Source organism: Oncorhynchus tshawytscha, linkage group LG12 (genome assembly GCF_018296145.1).
Source record: "Oncorhynchus tshawytscha isolate Ot180627B linkage group LG12, Otsh_v2.0, whole genome shotgun sequence".
Lineage (NCBI taxonomy): Eukaryota > Metazoa > Chordata > Actinopteri > Salmoniformes > Salmonidae > Oncorhynchus > Oncorhynchus tshawytscha.
The window spans coordinates 34,267,791-34,287,337 of record NC_056440.1 but is presented as its reverse complement, the minus strand read 5'-3'; the positions used below and the strand labels follow the sequence as shown (position 1 = coordinate 34,287,337).

The following is a 19,547-nucleotide window of genomic DNA, read 5'->3' as shown; positions in this document are numbered from 1 at the left end:
CTATGCTAATTAGTGTAGTTGATGACAATTCTCCCGGATGGGTAGTTCCAAGAGGTTTAAGAAGGAAAGAAATTCCACAAATGTACTTTTAACAAGGCACGCATGTCAATTGAAATGTATTCCAGGTGACTACCTTATGAAGCTGGTTGAGAGAATGCCAAGAGTGTGCAAAGCTGTCATCAAGGCAAAGGGTGGCGACTTTGAAGAATCTTAAATATAAAATATATTTTGAATTGTTTGGGTACTATGATTCCAAATTTGTTATTTCAAAGTTTTGATGTCTTCACTATTATTCTACAATGTAGAAAATAGTCAAACGAATGAAAAACCCTTGAAGGAGTAGGTGTGTCCAAACTTTTGACTGGTAATGTAAATATAAACACAAATTATTTCGCTGCTCTGTCGTTCGCTACATACTTTAGTCTGAGACTGCCACCATGGAAGTTGTTTGTGGTGACGAGGCGCACGAGGGTCATTGTACAAAACAAAGTCATCACTGATTGGATCGTCCCTAACCAATCAGAATATCAAGTCAATGACGACTTTTCAAACTGTCGCTTTACCCACCTGTGTTCTGGCTCTGGCCAAACCTATCGGTTTCTGGACCAATCAGACTAACCCGAATGTGTTCATTGCAGAGAAGAAACTAACATCCTTGTGCGTAGCGTTTGGCTGTAGCAAGGAGTCTGGGTAGCAAGGCAAGCTCCACTCCACCTCTGATAATCATGACTACATTACAACAACCATGTTCGAGGAGATTGAGACTAAGCCTGAAATTATCCAGGCGTAAACTAGCTCATTAAACTAACTCCTATCTCCCTCCGAGGCCTCCAACTGCTTTTAAATGCTAGTAAAACTAAGTGCATGCTTTTCAACCGATTGCTGCCCGCACCCTCCCGCCCGACTAGCATCACTACTCTGGACGGTTCTGACCTAGAATATGTTGACAACTACCAATACCTAGGTGTCTGGTTAGACTGTAAACTCTCTTCCAGACTCACATTAAGCATCTCCAACCCAAAATTAAATCTAAAATTCGCTTCCTATTTCGCAACAAAGCCTCCTTCACTCATGCTGCCAAACATACCCTCGTAAAACTGACCATCCTACCGATCCTCGACTTTGGCGATGTCATTTACAAAATAGCCTCCAACACTCTACTCAGCAAACTGGATATAGTCTATCACAGAGCCATCCGTTTAGTCACCAAAGCACCATATACTACCCACCACTGCGAACTGTATGCTCTCGTTGGCTGGCCCTCGCTACATATTCATCGTCAAACCCACTGGCTCCAGGAAATCTATAAGTCTATGCTAGGTAAAGCCCCGCCTTCCCTCAGCTCACTGGTCACCATTACAACAACCACCCGTAGCATGCGCTCCAGCAGGTATATTTCACTGGTCATCCCCAAAGTCAACACTTCCTTTGGCTGCCTTTCCTTCCAGTTCTCTGCTGCCAATGACTGGAACGAATTGCAAAAATCACTGAAGCTGGAGTCTTATATCTCCCTAACTAACTTTAAGCATCAGGTGTCAGAGCACAGTCAATCTGTAAATAGCACACCCAACTACCTCATCCCCATATTGTTACTTACCCTCTTGCTCTTTTGCACCCCAGTATCTTTACTTGCACATCATCATCTGCACATCTATCACTCCAGTGTTAATGCTAAATTGTAATTATTTCGCCTCTATGGCCTATTTATTGCTTACCTCTCTACTCTTCTACATTTGCACACACTGTACATAGATTTTTCTATTGTGTTATTGACTGTACGTTTGTTTATGTGTAACTCTGTGTTGTTGTTTTTGTCATGCTGCTTTTCTTTATCTTGGCCAGGTTGCAGTTGTAAATGAGAATTTGTTCTCAACTGGCCTACCTGGTTAAATAAAGGTGAAATAAATAAATAAAAATGATAAACACCTACATGTTCTCACAAGGTAATTATTTCAGCGACATTCTTTGTCACTGGTGACAACTTACAATGTGTATAGATGTGTAATATAGCACCTGCCTACTACCGGCAAGTGTGAAATTCATACTACACAGTGCTGCAGAACAGAACATGTTATTTGAACATTTACTATGGAGAGAATTACTGCAACATCAGACAAGGCGCATGTTTTCTTTTCAGCTACTTCACACCATCAACCCTGAGTGGGTTTCAAAATCAGCACAGAGAACAGAAAGGACGCAGTGAGTTTACGAGTTTATGTATAAAACAAGTGATATTTGGATGTGGGTGTGTGAGAAAAAAAACTTGAAATGTTTCTATTCTGCGTGGGTTTCTGTGTTATCTGTCTGCAATGCACTGGTGAGAATATGTGAGGGTGTTCACGTGTCTGTGTCCTCCTGTGTGTGTAGTTGTTAACCACACTCATCCTGTGTGTACAGAGCCACACGCCTGGGAAATGTTGTTCTCCACCTCAACCCTTTCTCTTTCTCACTCTGTCTCGCTCCATTTTTTCTCTCAGTCTTCTCCCACAGCCTCTCACAGCTCCCTCCCGCCTACTGCGCAGAGAGGTGAGAAACGAGCACTCCATCCACTCCAGCCCTCTGATTTGATAGGACCCTTAAAAATCACTACAGGGGTTCTCAGCTGGCTCACACACACACACACACACACACACACACACACACACACACACACACACACACACACACACACACACACACACACACACACACACACACACACACACACACACACACACACACCACATTCCCTTACACAGAACTAGGCCTTGTGAAGTCTGCCTGAAGGACAGTATCATTTCAATACATACTGTCTAACTGTGCCTCTCCCCATAAGCTGTGAAAGGGAAATGGAAGGAAATGAGATCACCAGAGGGTTTATTTTAGTAAAGAAAACAGGATAGAAAACAGGACAGCCAGAAGAGGACTGGCCCCCCCTCATAGCCTGGTTCCTCTCTAGGTTTCTTCCTAGGTTTTGGCCTTTCTAGGGAGTTTTTCCTAGCCACCCTGCTTCTACACCTGCATTGCTTGCTGTTTGGGGTTTTAGGCTGGGTTTCTGTACAGCACTTTGAGATATCAGCTGATGTACGAAGGGCTATATAAATACATTTGATTTGATTTGATAGGAACAACGGTATTGGTTACAGTTCTAGACACTACTTTCCTTTAGTTCCCTTCACTAAATTGCTCTCAGGTCGGATCGCTCTGCTCAAGCTCCCATTTTTCCTTGATCCATTATTCACCTCTCCCCAGTGTATCTCTGCCTCCATGGCAAATGGGTTTCCACAGCTACATGGGAGCACAACTTTACACACGCACACACACAGGCATACACTTCCACAAGAACACACCTTCACACACACAAACAACAGAACACACATACAGTGTTCAGCATAGAACATAATTACACATAGCTTACTGAACACACCTTCACACACACAAACAACAGAACACACACAGTGTTCCGCATAGAATATAATGACACATAGCTTACTGTGTGGTAAAAAATTACTGGGTAAAATTAGAGGCATTGAGCAGAAAACAGCTATTTGGAGTCTATTGAGGCAAGTGTAAGCTTGATATCCAGGACAACCATGCTAAGATTCAAATGTAGAGCAGAACAGTTCCCCACACTCCCCAGTGCAGAGAGAGGAGTAGAGAGAAGAGATTAAACAGGAGAAAGAGGAGAGGAGAGGAGAGGAGAGGAGAGGAGAGGAGAGGAGAGGAGAGGAGAGGGAGAGGAGAGGAGAGGAGAGGAGAGGAGAGGAGAGGAGAGGAGAGGAGAGGAGAGGAGAGGAGAGGGAGAGGAGAGGAGAGGAGAGGAGAGGAGAGGAGAGGCAGTAGAGCTGTCAATGCACCCAGGACCTGGAGCTCCCACTGCAGAGCCATTGATCACCCAGTTAACAAGAAGTGCAGTAAATCAGCAGACACACAACATAGAGATAGAAAAGGGAGAGAAAGAAAGACAAAGAAAGAGAGAGAGAGAGAGAGAGAACGAGATAGAGGGAGAGAACGAGATAGAGGGAGAGAGAGAGAGAACGAGATAGAGAGGAGAGAGAGAGAGAGAGAACGAGATAGAGAGAGAGAGAGAGAGAGAGAGAGAGAGAGAGAGAGAGAGAGAGAGAAAAAAGAGAGAGAAAAAAAAAGAGAGAGAGAGAGAGAGAGAGAGAAAAAAAGAGAGAAAAAGAGAGAGAGAGAGCGAGAGACAAAGAGACATAATGTGATGCAACACAACACAATGCACCAGACACATACGCTGTATACAGTATGTCAACAGAGGTATTCTAAAACTCTATGGCACATTAGACAGGTAGACAGACAGAGCGAGATGGTGTTCTTATTTTCCTTTTTTTACCTTCAAATTACTTTAATCTATTGTCATCTCATTGAAAAAGCAATCTATAGACTAGCCTAATGTGCTTTTGTTATGTCCCTACTGCTTGTGTGTTATTCTAATGTTCATACTAAAAGAGATGTGGTTTTGGTTTGCAAATCTATAGTGGAATGTAATCTAAATGAATCCTGGTTACCCTGGTGGGATGGCTCCTCTAGCAGTGCCCATGGAAATGCGCTGGGTTCCTGGCCGGTTCAGGTTGTTCTGCCCGTTGATGATGACATGGTGGCCGTGGGAGTGTGCATGGGTGTGGGAGTGGCCATGTGCAAGCGGAAGGGACGGCAGTGCCGGGGAACAAGGGAAGTTGGAACTAGACAGGGGCGACTGCACCTGTTCAACTTTAGCTTGGCCACTTCCTGCACTTATGTTGTTATGCTGTATGTTGTTGCTCCCGGCACCGGAGGTTGGGGACCAGAGTGTGGTTCCGGCGAAAGTGTTACTCTGCCGTACCACATTGAGCGTGCCTGTGGCCCCTGGAGCTCCTGCGGCCCCTCCGTACAGCTTACGACGCTGAGAGGCCAGGATGGCGTTGGAGGCGGCCCGCGTGCTGTTGACTAGAATGCACTGCTGGCAGGAGCAGGGTTGGCCGGAGCTGGCGCCCACAGGCCACGACTGGGACTTGGGGATGGAGCCCATGATGAGAGGGTATGCCAGGTCCATGCGTCGGCGCAGGCGGCGTTTCCTCTGGCTCTGCCGGTTGGTCTGGACCATACTGTTGAAGTCAATGAGGTAGCAGAAGCCCAGAGAGGTCAGGTCCAGCCAGGGGTGCTGCTTCTCATAGGCGTTCTGGATGGTCACACAGATCTCCATGTCGTAGGGCGTCCAGGAGCCGCTGTCGTTCTCCCACTCCCACACCACACCCTTCCCCGGGGCCGACGACGGCTCATAGAAGTTCCTGTGGACAGGCCTCATGGTGCCTGGAGGGAGAGAGCGAGAGGATAGGAGGTCAGAGGAAAGAACTACTGTACGTATCCATCATAGATGATTCACTTACCAAGATCTCAAACCACTTTTTGTTTAAATAATCATGGATTTAAATGTATAACTCATTGAATAAATTGGCCAAGCATGCTTCAAAATCAAAGAGTAACCCAGATTCTAATATGTGAAAATGACAGTCAGAATTTTCTACATGTCTCTGTGTTGAGGAAGAAGAAGGAGAGGGGGAGACAGAGGTGTAACCCTGCCCTCCCGCTGATGGCCTCACAGCCCCCACCTTCAATATTACACAATTACTGTGGTCACATGCGAAATCAGGACACCTCTCCCCATCCATCTCCTGCTTGCTACGCAGCACACCAGCAAGGGTATCCAGGCTCTACGGCTAGGACCGCCACCACCACCCTTCCCCCATTTAATTTAACAGCTAAATGCACACTAACTTGCAGTGGAGCACCGGGGTGATAATGGAAGGAAGGACGTGTGTGTGGTGGGGGGAAAGGCTGGCGTAAAAGGCTGTCCCCCCCCAGACACACAGCACAGCATCACTGGCACCAGAGAATAAAACGCATCAGCAGAATCAACAGCACTGACCTTGAATCCCTGCCGCAAACTGTGCTAAAGGACTTGGCTTGGCAGCTCATTTCATTTGGAAGGCTGCTGAGAACCTCTGCACACAGACACACAGCCAGCTGCCTCTGTCACTCACCTCCCCAGGCAGTCAGTCATCCATTCCTTCCCTCATTCTCCTTGCCTCGGTGGTCTATTGATTGACTTTCAATTTCCTCCACACACACACACACACTCTTCCTCATGCATTACTTCCCATGCCTGATGTTAGGATAAAACTCACCAATTCACACTCACTCACTCATTGCTACCACTGTTTCATCCATTCAATGAGCTCACTCACTGTATCACTTATTCACTGTTTCACTCCTGACTACCAATTACTCATCCAGCACGTTGATTTACAGTAGTATACCCAGAGCCTCAGGTGGGGATAGAGGATGAGATGGAGTGAACAGCTCTTCTACAGAGTAGGCTTTTATCACTTAGTGTTCTCTCCTGTGGGACACATTAACATGCAGCAGACACACATTCTCTCTTTCTCCCTGTTAGGCGGTGTGTGTGTGTGTGTGTGTGTGTGTGTGTGTGTGTGTTCTCACATCTCAGACCCTCTCAATGGGTGTGTAGCAGCACCACTCTCTCTTGTTAAACGCTGAGTTAACTAACACTAGCCTTATAAATATTTGATGATGTGGAGACTTTTTATCTGCTGGGCATCAATTTAGCTTCACCAAGGAAATATAAACATAGGGCCCTATAAAAATCTGTTTTGTTTTTCAAGGTTTCCCTTTCCCTTGTTTTTTCAGGTTTCCACCCTAAAAAAAAATCATACTTTAAAAAAAGAAATAGAAAAACAACACATTTGGATGTTCTAAAGTCCACAACAATGTTAAACCACATCAGGGGATCACTTTTGAGGTCTAGGATATTTTGTTATTTTATTTACATTGTTGTGTGTAGTAACCCTTTAATTCCAGCCTGGTTTTTAGCGGGTGGTTTTGTAGCGCACGTGTTGGTAGATTTTGCGAAACAAATACCAACTGGATTGACGCAAATAATCATGATATAATTCTGCCAGGTAGGCATAGGCTACATTGTAGCTAGTTAACATTTCATTGAGAAGGTGTTCGGGAAAGCCTTTCCATCTACCAGAAGACTTTTCATTAGCCTCGGCTACACAGACGGGGGATTCGCATCGCCTCTTCAGAAAGTTGCAGGAAATACGAATCACTGATGCATTCTGTTCATGTCTTATGATAAACTTTGGCAAATTAATTCATTTTCAATACATTTAGTTGATTTCCTTACTAAGTTCAATTCATTTTTTTTATTTTGTTGAATTACGATTTAATGTCTGGACTCTGTCCGAGTTCTCTATCCCAGATTTTATAGGGCCCTATAAACATTATCTTCCTTTAAGACCCAATTAGGTTTTCATAGGCCCTAATGGATGCTAATGTAGAGAACATACACAAAATTACTAAAATATATTCTGTAAACGGTGACATGTCCAAATGGAGGTTTGATTGGAAATCATGTTACCTGGTTATTACAGCAAATTACTCCAACAGGATATGATGTAGGGCCATGACATTCCCATGAGGAATAATCCCTCACCAGGAATTTGTGAATACATTACCCTTCCTATTCCAGACCATAAATCATATACCTCACATATAAACCCCAGGATATTATCAAGGCGAGACCCAGATAAAGACACAGGCAGCAGATGGTTGGAGTCTTACAATATTTAATAATCCAAAGAGGTAGGCAAGAGAATGGTCGTGGACAGGCAAAAAGGTCAAAACCAGTTCAGAGTCCAGGAGGTACAGAGTGGCAGACAGGCTCGTGGTCAAAGCAGGCAGAATGGTCAGGCAGGCAGGTACAGAGTCCAGAAACAGGCAAGGGTCAAAACCGGGAGGACTAGAAAAAGGAGAATAGCAAAAAGGAGTACGGGAAAAACACGCTGGTTGACTTGGGAAAACATACAAGACGAACTGGCACAGAGAGACAGGAAACACAGGGATAAATACACTGGGGAAAGTAAGCGACACCTGGAGGGGGTGGAGACAATCACAGGAACAGGTGAAACAGATCAGGGCGTGACAAATATAAACTGGCAAAAGAAGAAACATGGGAACGTCGAACAGACAAGCGCTAACCCTCTAGCTGAGGGACTGTATCTGGTCTACTGTGCGCATTTCTATGCTGTGGTAGTGACTGGGGTTAGATAGGGCCTCAAAGAGTGAGTGAAGGTCAGAACAGTGCAGTATTCACATGGAACCATAACAGGAAGCTCCACTCACATACAGCATGAACAACCTCGCAGCACCTTATATGGCTGTCTGTTTCATGCAGTAATTTACTGTTGTATATAAAATGGCTCCAGCCCAAAGACTGAGGCTGAGTTGTTGATGCTCTCCGTGTGACCCAGCCGACCCTCTATGCTCTTCCTGATAGGAAACGGAGAGAGAGTGGTCACTTCCTGTCTGACCCTATGTGCCTTTGGCACCGGTCTCTCCCTTCCCCCCTAAGTCTCTCCTCCCCTCTCCCCGTCCCATCCTCCTCCTCATGACATCCTCCAGATGTCCTTTCCCAACAAAACAGCGGTCCCATTGGGTGAGGAGACGTGGCTGTGTCATGTACAACTGTGTCAAGCCTCACTGTGGGACCCTAGCTCACACACGGAAAGGTGAGTTCAGGGTGAATTAAACTGTTAAGACTCTTGTGGCTTCCTGAAGATCTGTTCCTTCCCTGACAGAGTCTATCATTCCATCACTCTCTTTAATAGGATTGTTTTGGTCTTCAGCTGAAGACAGGTCTGTCTGACTCGCTCCTCACAGGTCTGTCTGACTCTCTCCTCACAGGTCTGTCTGACTCTCTCCTCACAGGTCTGTCTGACTCTCTCCTCACAGGTCTGTCTGACTCTCTCTTACACTCTCTCATCTCCCGCTGATGCCAGCCCTCCCTATCCACTCCTGTCACTCCTGGCTAGTCACCAACTCTGACAAATTTGTCACATTTTCCACCCTGTCACTCATTGGCTACCATTCTGATCTTAGACAACACTCTTGTTGTCCACATTACCCAGCACTCATGCTCTCGTTAGTGCTGCACTAGACAGGCTGATGATAAGCCCTGTATGCCTCTAGATACAGGCCCATTATGTATCCTAATAATTGACAAGCTTCTCCAATTCCCCCTGGGCCACCCTGAGCTTATTAAAAATAGCTCCATGAGTTCCTGTAACTACAGAGGGAGAGAGGCCAGTAACAGCTACACTGTGAGGCTGCCGAATGCTAGCTAGCTGTGTAGCACTTAATAGGAAGAGGCTAATATATATTTTTTATTACAGATGTAGGATCTTAATTTGAGGCGGTTTGTACAGCGGGATAATGATCTTGCAGCAACAGGAAATGTGAATTTTTATGTGGATTATAATTAATGGACAATTTTGTAGGGGTTGCTAGATTTTTCATAATGGAAAATCAAGTCAAAAATGTCTAAGTGGAAATTACAAACTTCAGAAGTCTTTTTAAACCTTAAATACTGTACACTATAAGTTCTCCTGCAACAGTGTGATCAAATTAAAATCCTACATCTGTACAGCAGCCAAACTGACTGGCCAGTGGCGAACACTGTGGTGCTGGGTCAGGTGCACTCTTTTGCTCACTTATATATCATAACATAAGATTCATTATAGCTATACCTTTCCTAAATAAGGGTTTGACATATACAAGCATTTCTATTTTACTGCTGTGGGATATATTGCCATTTGGTACAGTTCATCGACCTAATTTCTAACTAAATGTTTATTGGGCTGTACATCAGCTTGCACTTAAATGGATTTATTATCCATTTACGAGTTCTCTATGCGAATATTGTATATCAGTGAAAGAAGACTAAATATTCCATTATGTGCTGCTACTGTATACAGGCAATAAAGTAATTGAGGTATGTTTGATGTTTTCCATAAACCCCACTAGCACAGCTTGAACGGAAATATCCCTTTCATCTCCTGAAAAAAGGCCTTCACAAACAATTAACCCAATACAGTTATGAGAGAACACAGAACTAGGAGGGTGTCGATGACATAAAAATGTGTCCTGGTTGTGAGATAAAACATCTAGGTCAAACAGGTCTGTGGTGAAGTAGTGAAAATACAATCTCTAGGTATGTACCCATAAGGATTAGGACCCCTGAAACATATGGATGACATGCATACAGCATCAGCAAGCATGTTCACAAAGTCTCGTCTGAGATCAGAGAGCTAGGTAATGAGGATGACAGTGTGGTATCAGTAGCTGGCTTGAGAATGTTACTGGCTACAACATACTACTCCTTACCATAACTATCCCACCCAAGCTCCCTCAAACTTAATTATCCAGATCACTTTAACAAAGCAAATTTCTATACTGCTGAGCCACTGTACAGTTTTGACATAATAATGCAGAGCTATAATGGACCCGTGGTGCTGGGAAGCAACCTAGAATCCCTACAGCAGCAGCCTCCTCTATCCAGTCGACGTGATGGATGAACAAAGGACGAAAAGGTACAGGTGGTTGGGAGGAGAGGAAGAGGCTGGCGGGGGAGGGTTGGTGATATGCATAGAGCTTCTCTGCTAGAGTGGAATGAAATGAGGATGTCTCACTTTCTCTTACCCGGGCAAGCTTACAATGTGTGTACTGCAGCAGAGCAGAGTAGCCCCCAATGACTCAGTCCTCCTAAGACAGGCTGCCAAACAAGACAAGCTGGGGGGGAGTAGCAGAGCCCCCCCCCCATCTCTACCCCCTTGCCTTGGGGAGCTGGCCAGTTACAATGCACTTGTGCAGAGTTTGCAGTTATGGTGGTAACAAAGACGGACCAAAAAAATTGAATTAGTCTTGAGGTACCTGCCAGATATTGCACTGCAGCAATGCAACAGACCCTGAAACAACCCTCCAGACTGTGTGTGTGTGTGTGTGTGTCTGTGTGTGTGTGTGTGTCGTGACTGTCCTGTGTCAAGGTGCTTCAGCTCTGTCAAGTGTACTCTCTTTCTACTTCTCTGCCACCCCGTTGAGTGTGTCACAAGTTGTCACTTCCACTTCACACAGCCACACAGAGGAAGCCCCTCATCAGGCAGCAGGTCTAGCAGGAGCCTGCATCTTTAGCATGTCACTGGGATGGGACACAGAGCCCCACAAAGCCCCGGGCCTGGGGCGTCACAAAGACTCTCCATAAGACACTGTCCAGACCTGCCACAGAGGATACGGCAAGCAGCCTTCTTGTTAGCAGAGCAAGTGGATGGTGGCTGTACTGTACCATGTTAAGGTGGGTGGTGGGAGGTGGGTGGTGGCTGTACTGTACCATGTTAAGGCGGGTGGTAGGAGGTGGATGGTGGCAGTACTGTACTGTGTTAAGGCGGGTGGTAGGAGGTGGATGGTGGCAATACTGTACTGTGTTAAGGCATGTGGTAGGAGGTGGATGGTGGCAGTACTGTACCATGTTAAGGCGGGTGGTCAGGTGGGTGGTGGAGGTACTGTACTGTGTTAAGGTGGGAGGTGGGTGGTGGCAGTACTGTACTGTGTTAAGGCGGGAGGTGGGTGGTGGCAGGTGGGGAAGTGAGTGCATGTGTCTGTCTGAGCCATCTGGAGACACAGTGGATTGCTGGAGCTCAGAGGCCTCTCCTCTCTATCTCTGACAGGTGACCTTACATGTGAGAAGACCACAGGAGGCTGCTGAGGGTATGATGGATTATGATTATGCCTGGAATGAGGTGAATGGAGTGTAAACCATGTGTTTGATACCATTCCTTTACTCCATTCCAGCCATTACCATGAGCCAGTCCTCCCCAATTAAGGTGCCACCAACCACCTGTGGAGCAGACAGCCTCTCACTCCATTCACTACAAGAGAGAGTGACAAGCACACGCAACCCCTCCACCACACCCCTGCCTGCTCCAAGCAGTATTTATCTATGTGACAGGATGATATTTCATGTCAGCCATCAGCCAGTTAACAAGCCTGTAAGGCAGTTAAAATGGTTTGCTAACTCAGCAGAAAGCTAATTGAGAGGCATACTAGTTTTTGGGGCCATTGAGGGATGTTTGCACAGGTCCTTCTCGACCTCAAGAGGAGCTGTACTAGCTACATAGAAACGCAAATAAAATACAAACTAATGGTTATGAGTCATTGGATATGACAATGCAATCCCAGTGCGGCGCAATCCTTCTGACCCTAGACACTCATAGCTGGATTTAATCAAGCCCCAGTGCGGTGATTCAATTGCTACGTACTGCATATCAAATAATACAACTCATGGAGTATCATTCTCACAATCCACTCTTGGCAAATATAGAAGATGAACAGATATACAGCGGCAAGGAAAAGTATGTGAACCTTTTGGAATTACCTGGATTTCTGCATAAATTGGTCATCAAATTTGATCTGAAATCCCAACAATAGACAAACATAGTGTGCTTAAACTAATAACACACAAATTATTGTATTTTTCTTGTCTATCATTTAGAACCCCTAGAATAATGACTTCTCCAAAAGCCCATTGGAATCAGGAGTCCGCTAACCTGGAGTCCAGTCGATGAGACGAGATTGGAGATGTTGGTTAGCGCTGCCTTGCTCTATAAAAAAAACACTCACAAAATTTGAGCTTGCTATTCACAAGGCGAATTTCCTGATGTGAACCATGCCTCGAATAAAAGAGATCTCAGAATACCTACGATTAAGAAATTGTTGACTTGCATAAAGCTGGAAAGGGTTACAAAAGTATCTCTAAAAGCCTTGAAGTTCATCAGTCCGCGGTATGATAAATTGTCTATAAATGGAGAAAGTTCAGCTCTGTTGCTACTCTCCCTAGGAGTGGCCATCCTGCAAAGATTACAGCGCAAGAGCACAGTGCAGAATGCTCAATTAGGTTAAGAAGAATCCTAGAGTGTCAGCTAAAGACTTACAGAAATCTCTGGAACATGATAACATCTCTGTTGACGAGTCTACGATACGTAAAACACTAAACAATAATGTTGTTTATGGGAGGACACCACGGAAGAAGCCACTGCTGTCCAAAAATACATAGCTGTATGTCTGAAGTTTGCAAAAGCACACCTAGATGTTCCACAGCGCTACTGGCAAAATATTCTGTGGACAGATGAAACTACAGTTGAGTTGTTTGGAAGGAACATACAACACCATGTGTGGAGAAAAAAAGGCACAGCACACCAACATCAAAACCTCATCCCAACCTGTAAAGTTTGGTGGAGGGAGCATAATGGTTTGGGGCTGTTTTGCTGCCTCAGGGCCTGGACAGCTTGCTATCATCAATAGAAAAATGAATTCCCAAGTTTATCAAGACCTTTTGCAGGAGAATGTTAGGCTATCTGTCCGCCAATTGAAGCTCAACAGAAGTTGAGTGATGCAACAGGACAACGACCCAAAACAAGTAAATCAACAACGGAATGGCTTCAACAGAAGAAAATACGTCTTCTGGACTGGCCCAGTCAGAGTCCTGACCTCAACCCGATTAAGATGCTGTGGCATGACCTCAAGAGAGCAGTTCACACCAGACATCCCAAGAATATTGAAGAACTGAAACAGTTTTGTAAAGAGGAATGGTCCAAAATTCCTCCTGACCGTTGTGCAGGTCTGATCCACAATTACAGAAAACATTTGGTCGTGGTTATTGCGGCCAAAGGAGGGTCAACCAGTTATTAAATCCAAGGGTTCACATACTTTTCCCACCCTGCACTGTGAATGTTTACACAAAGACATGAACGTATAATTGTTTGTGTGTTATTAGTTTAAGCAGACTTTGTCTATTGTTGTGACCTAAATGAAGATTAGATCAAATGTATGACCAATACATGCAGAAATCCAGGTATTTCCAAAGGGTTCACATACTTTTTATTGCCACTCTAGCTGGTGTGGATATGGTGTCCTTTAGCCTCCTGTAGGATGATGATGCCTTGGTTGAGTAGACAGGCTAGTATCCCCTGTGCTGCTGAGACAGGGGTTTTTAAACCCTCTGGTCTACCCAGCCAGCTGCCAGACAGGCTCAGTGTCTGGCCTTATCTTTGAAGACTCTACATAAAAGCAAGGTGTCACTTTGATTCCCTGTCTGTGCTGGTCAGCTTTGATCAGCTCTAACACGTCCAGGTAGTCAGATGTGGTGTGATGCAGCAGGTCAGCAGGCAGGCCACACTGTTCCCTCTGCAGACAGATAGAGACAGAGCTGCACTGATTTACTGCTGGAACAACATGGCTGGAGAGAAAGATTCTAATGTACTCTTCTATGAACTTTGCAACCTACATCAACTGGAAATGTCTTGACACTGCAGCCAGTTACAAACAAATTGATGTTGTTGTCTTTAAAAATAAAAAAAAGACGTATGTTTAAATGATTCCATCTTGTTCCGATCTGGTGAATGTTTCAATTATTCCATGTTGTTCCAATCTGATTGACTAATGAGGGATTTAGACAATTTTGATACAAAACGGTATCTGTCCTGAATGAACTGTCTCTTCTGAGCCAGCAGGGTATTTAGAGAAACAGGACAAGCTCAACCAGGTCTCCTGAGAATGGGAGAATGTGCTTGTGGAGGCTAAAAGTCATATTCAGGCTCTAAATCAGGATCATGTCTTCTCTAGGAAGGTGTAGGAGGTCTAAGAGGCTTCAACCCGCTTTAGCCAGAAGTCCAGAGGGCTTCATCAAAGGGTAAAGCAGCGTAACAGTGTTACCTAGAGATGGGGTCAGAGCTTTTGGAGAAACTCATTTTATAAATCCAAAACCGCCCATCAAGCAGCTCAGCACTTTTTTCAAAGTCAGCCTTTCTCTCTCGGGTGGGTCAGCCTAGTGGTACAGTGTGGAGCGTGAGGACTGAAAACCAACTGAAATATTATGAAATATCAATGGCTGGTGCTATAGGAGATTCCCGAGTATGGGATAACTGTCTTATGTCTGTTATAGCCTTTAGCCTACACTGGTGTGAAGTGTAAGTATTGTATTTTCAGTACAGCACCGTAAATGTATCATTACATATAACTAGTGTACTCTGAATAGCTGGGGAGGATGCTTATCATTTCTAAAAAAATAAAGTAACTCTTCCATATATAATATATATAATTCTGAGGGGAAAAGGTTTCTAGGTCATTCTTATGCAAATAATTTGTTCTAGAGGCTATATTGTTTTACACTGAGCATTAAAAACATTAAGACCACCTGCTCTTTCCATGACATAGACTGACCAGGTGAAAGCTACAGTATGATATCTTATTAAATCCACTTCAAATCAGTGTAGATGAAAGGGAGGAGACAGGTTAAAGAAGGATGTTTAAGCCTTGAGACAGTTGAGACATGGATGGTGTATGTGTGCCATTCAGACGGTGAATAAGGCAAGACAAAATATTTAAGTGCCTTTGAACGGAGCATGGTAGTAGGTGCCGGGCACACCGGTTTGGATCAAGAATGGTCCACCACCCAAAGGACATCCAGCTAACTTGACACAACTGTGGGAAGCATTGGGGTCAACATGGGCCAGCATCTCTGTGGAACGCTTTTGACACTTTGTAGAGTGTGGGGGGTGCAACTCAATATTAGGAAGGTGATCCTAATGTTTGGTATACTCAGTGTATGTTACATGAGATGCAAGACAAAGTCCTCAAGGGAATACAATGAAGTAGAACTAAATTATGTGTATGCATTTGATCAAATTATTGAAATAATTGTATTATTCATCATATGGAAATGAACATGGTAATGTTCCATCTAACAGATTGAGCTGCAATGTGTGATCTTTGCTGTGCTTCAGATCTATCGTCTGTTCAGGCGTCCATATTAACTGGGAAACCATCTGCAGTGAAAACCCACACACATTTCAACCAGAGACAATACATTTCTCTGCTGCGACTCCCACTCCCTTTCACATTGACTAATGTCTCACAGACTGATAGCCAATGTGAGGGACAGAAAGGTATAGAGGGATTGGCTATTTCTTTGCCTGAAGACAATTCACCTTGAGCCAATAGTAACAAACCCCCTGAGAGTGTGTTTGCTGTCATTATTAATGAGACATCTGGAAAGTGAAGCCGCTCGGTGCTCCATGCAGGATCGACAGCACAGTGCTCCATGTGCCATGAACACCTGGCCAATATTATTCACCTCACAGGCTGCGGCAGGATGTTTCTCCTGCTGGCCAGTCATAGGACTTGGAGTGGAACCAAGAATGGCGATTTAGAAGCACTTACAGGTGAAAGAGAGAAAGACTGAGAAGAAGGAGAGAAAATGAGAGAGAAGGGTGAGATTCACATTGATATTCTGCAGAGTGGCCATTCTGAAAACATCAAAATACATTATTGTAGTTCCATGGGTGGGTGGCAGGGAGGGAGTCAGTGTGTGTGTATGGGGAGTGTGAACCCCGGGTTGTCTGCCAGGCGTGTATTGTACCTCCCCTGGCTTGTCGCAGTCATCCCCACTCTCATTTTCATTAGTCCCTGGAACTGACAGCCTTTGAGAGTTTGAGTAAATGATTCACACACCAAAAACTTGGCGACAGACAGACTTGCACAAGGCAGACCTCCAAGTCTCTGGGGCTTGTACAGAAAGTATACAGAAATAACACCAACAAACACTCCTACACCAATCCTTAATTTCAAAGTGACAAACAATTAATTCTGTTTGTCTTTACCCACATGAAAAAAATACTACAGTATACTGTAGAATATTATACTACACAAATTAGTATCCCTCGATTATGTGTAGTGCTGAATGTTGTAGTATACTGTAGAATACTACAGTATTATCCTTTAAAAAAACACTGTAGTAAATACTACTGTAATGTTAGCAAAAGCACTACAGTCCACAAAAAACACTTAGCTATAGTAAATAAATACTACGGTATTTCATTTACATATACCCTGCCCATTTCTCACCCCCATGTTGAAATTTGTGCCACCCATAAGTGAGAAACCTACATTTGTGTTCCCTACAGGTTATAGAAAAGAGCAGGAGCGCCAAACCATCTGTTCAGACCCCAGTCCTACCTACCGGTTATAAAAAATATATATTTTAGTATCTCCAGTAGGTTTTCTGAAGGATAAAGCCTCCACTTCTACGTCAAAGATAATAAAAACAAAAACACTATAGTAAATACGACAGTAAGGTCTGCAAAAACACTACAGTAAATACTACAGTATACTACAATCCGCAAAAACACTACATTAATTACTATAGTCTATTCTATAGCCATCCTAGAAGATGGCGTCGGAGAAAATGGCTGCCGTTTCATGGGCTCTTAACCAACCGTGCTATTTTGTTTGTTTTTTCGCATTTTTTGTAACTTATTTTGTAAATAATGTTGCTGCTGAAAATCAGAACAGCGATTACTCACCTTGAACTGGACGAAGAATTTATCTTTAATGAGTCGGACGAGGGGGATTTACTTCAGACACCCAAACAGGCAATCATCCCTGTCATCCCGTCAGAAAAGACGGAAAATATATTGCGGAAAGAGATCGGGGTGCCTTGTGAGAAACCGCTGACGAGTGGCTAATATGCCCTTGCCATCTGTATTACTGGCCAACGTACAATCACTGGAAAATAAATTGGATGAACTACAAGCACGTATATCCTACCAACGGGACATTAAAAACAGTAATATCTTGTGTTTCACTGAGTTGTGGCTGATGACGATATGAATAACATACAGCTGGCGGGTTATACACTGTATCGGCAGCATAGAACAGCAGCCTCTGGTAAGACAAGGGGTGGTGGTCTATGTATATTTGTAAACAACAGCTGGTGCACGATATCTAAGGAAGTCTTGAGGTTTTGCTCGCCTGAGGTAGAGTATCTCATGATAAGCTGTAGACCACACTATCTACCTAGAGAGATTTCATCTGTATTTTTCGTAGCTTTCTACATACCACCACATACCGATGCTGTCACTAAGACCACACTCAATGAGCTGTATACCACTATAAGCAAACAGGAAAAGGCTCATCCAGAGGCTCCTAGTGGTTGGGGACTTAATTGCAGGGAAACTTAAATCCGTTTTACCTCATTTCTATCAGCATGTTAAATGTGCAACCAGAGGGGGAAAAACTCTAGACCACATTTACTCCACACACAGAGACGCGTACAAAGCTCTCCCTCTCCGTCCCTTTGGAAAATTTGACCATAATACTATCCTCTTGATTCCTGCTGACAAACACAAATTAAAGCAGGAAGCACAAGTGACTCGGTCAATAAAAAAGTGGTCAGACGAAGCAGATGCAAAGCTACAGGACTGTTTGCTAGCACAGACTGGAATATGTTCCGGGATTCTTCCGATGGCATGGAGGAGTGCACAACATCAGTCACTGGCTTCATCAATAAGTGCATTGATGATGTCGTCCCCACATTGACTGTACGAACATACCTCAACCAGAAGCCATGGATTACAGGCAACATCTGCACTGAGCTAAAGGTTAGATCTGCCGCTTTCAAGGAGCGGGACTCTAACCCGGAAGCTTATAATAAATCCTGCTATGCCCTCCGATGAACTATCAAACAGGCAAAGAATCAATAAAGGACTAAGATCGAATCGTACTACACCGGCTCCGACGCTGTCGGGTGTATCAGTGCTTGCAAACTATTATAGACTACAAAGGGAAGCACAGCTGAGAGCTGCCCAGTGACACGAGCCTACCAGATGACCTAAACTACTTCTATGCTCACTTCGAGGCAAGTAACACTGAAACATGCATGAGAGCACCAGCTGTTCTGAACGACAGTGTGATCACGCTGTCCGCAGCCGATGTGAAAAAGACCTTTAAACAGCTAAACATTCACAAGGCCGAAGGGCCAGACGGATTACCAGGATGTGTAATCCGAGCATGCACTGACGAAATGGCAAGTGTCTTCACTGACATTTTCAACTTCTCCCTGTTTGAGTCTGTAATACCAACATGTTTCAATCAGACCACCATAGTGCCTGTGCCGAAGACCACTAAGGTAACCTGCCTAAATGACTACCGACCTGTAGCACTCACGTCTGTAGCCATGAAGTGCTTTGAAAGGCTGGTCATGGGTCACATCAACACCATGATCCCAAAAACCCTAGATCCACTTGAATTTGCATACCGCCCCAACAAATCCAAACGATGCAATCTATATTGCACTCCACACTGCCCTATCACACCTGGATAAAATGAACACCTACGGTTGAAGTCGGAAGTATACATACACCGTAGCCAAATACATTTAAACTCAGTTTTTCACAATTCCTGACATTTAATCCTAGTAAACATTTCCTGTCTTAGGACAGTTAGGATCACCACTTTATTTTAAGAATGTGAAATGTCAGAATAATAGTAGAGAGAATGATTTATATCAGCTTTTATTTATTTCATCACCTTCCCAGTTGGTCAGAAGTTTACATACACTCAATTAGTATTTAGTAGCATTGCCCTTAACATTTCAGGTAAACTTCCAAACACTTACCACAATAAGTTGGGTGAATTTTGGCCCATTCCTCCTGACAGAGCTGGTGTAACTGAGTCACCTCTGTAGGCCTCCTTGCTCGCACACACTTTTTCAGTTCTGTCCACACATTTTCTATATGATTGAGGTCAGGGCTTTGTGATGGCCACTCTAATACCTTGCCTTTGTTGTCCTTAAGCCATTTTGCCACAACTTTGGA

At 44.2% G+C, this 19,547-nt stretch overlaps 1 protein-coding gene across 3 annotated transcripts in view; it reads right to left on the bottom strand.

The window, feature by feature from the left end:
* LOC112263000 (E3 ubiquitin-protein ligase DTX1) overlaps positions 1–19,547 on the bottom strand; it is a 63,966-nt gene that overhangs the window by 22,459 nt on the left and 21,960 nt on the right. For all 3 annotated transcript variants that reach the window (XM_024438936.2, XM_024438935.2, XM_024438937.2), the window contains exon 3: positions 4,509–5,289. In XM_024438936.2, the coding sequence (XP_024294704.1) occupies positions 4,509–5,289 (781 nt within the window). The remainder of the gene's footprint in view (positions 1–4,508; positions 5,290–19,547) is intronic.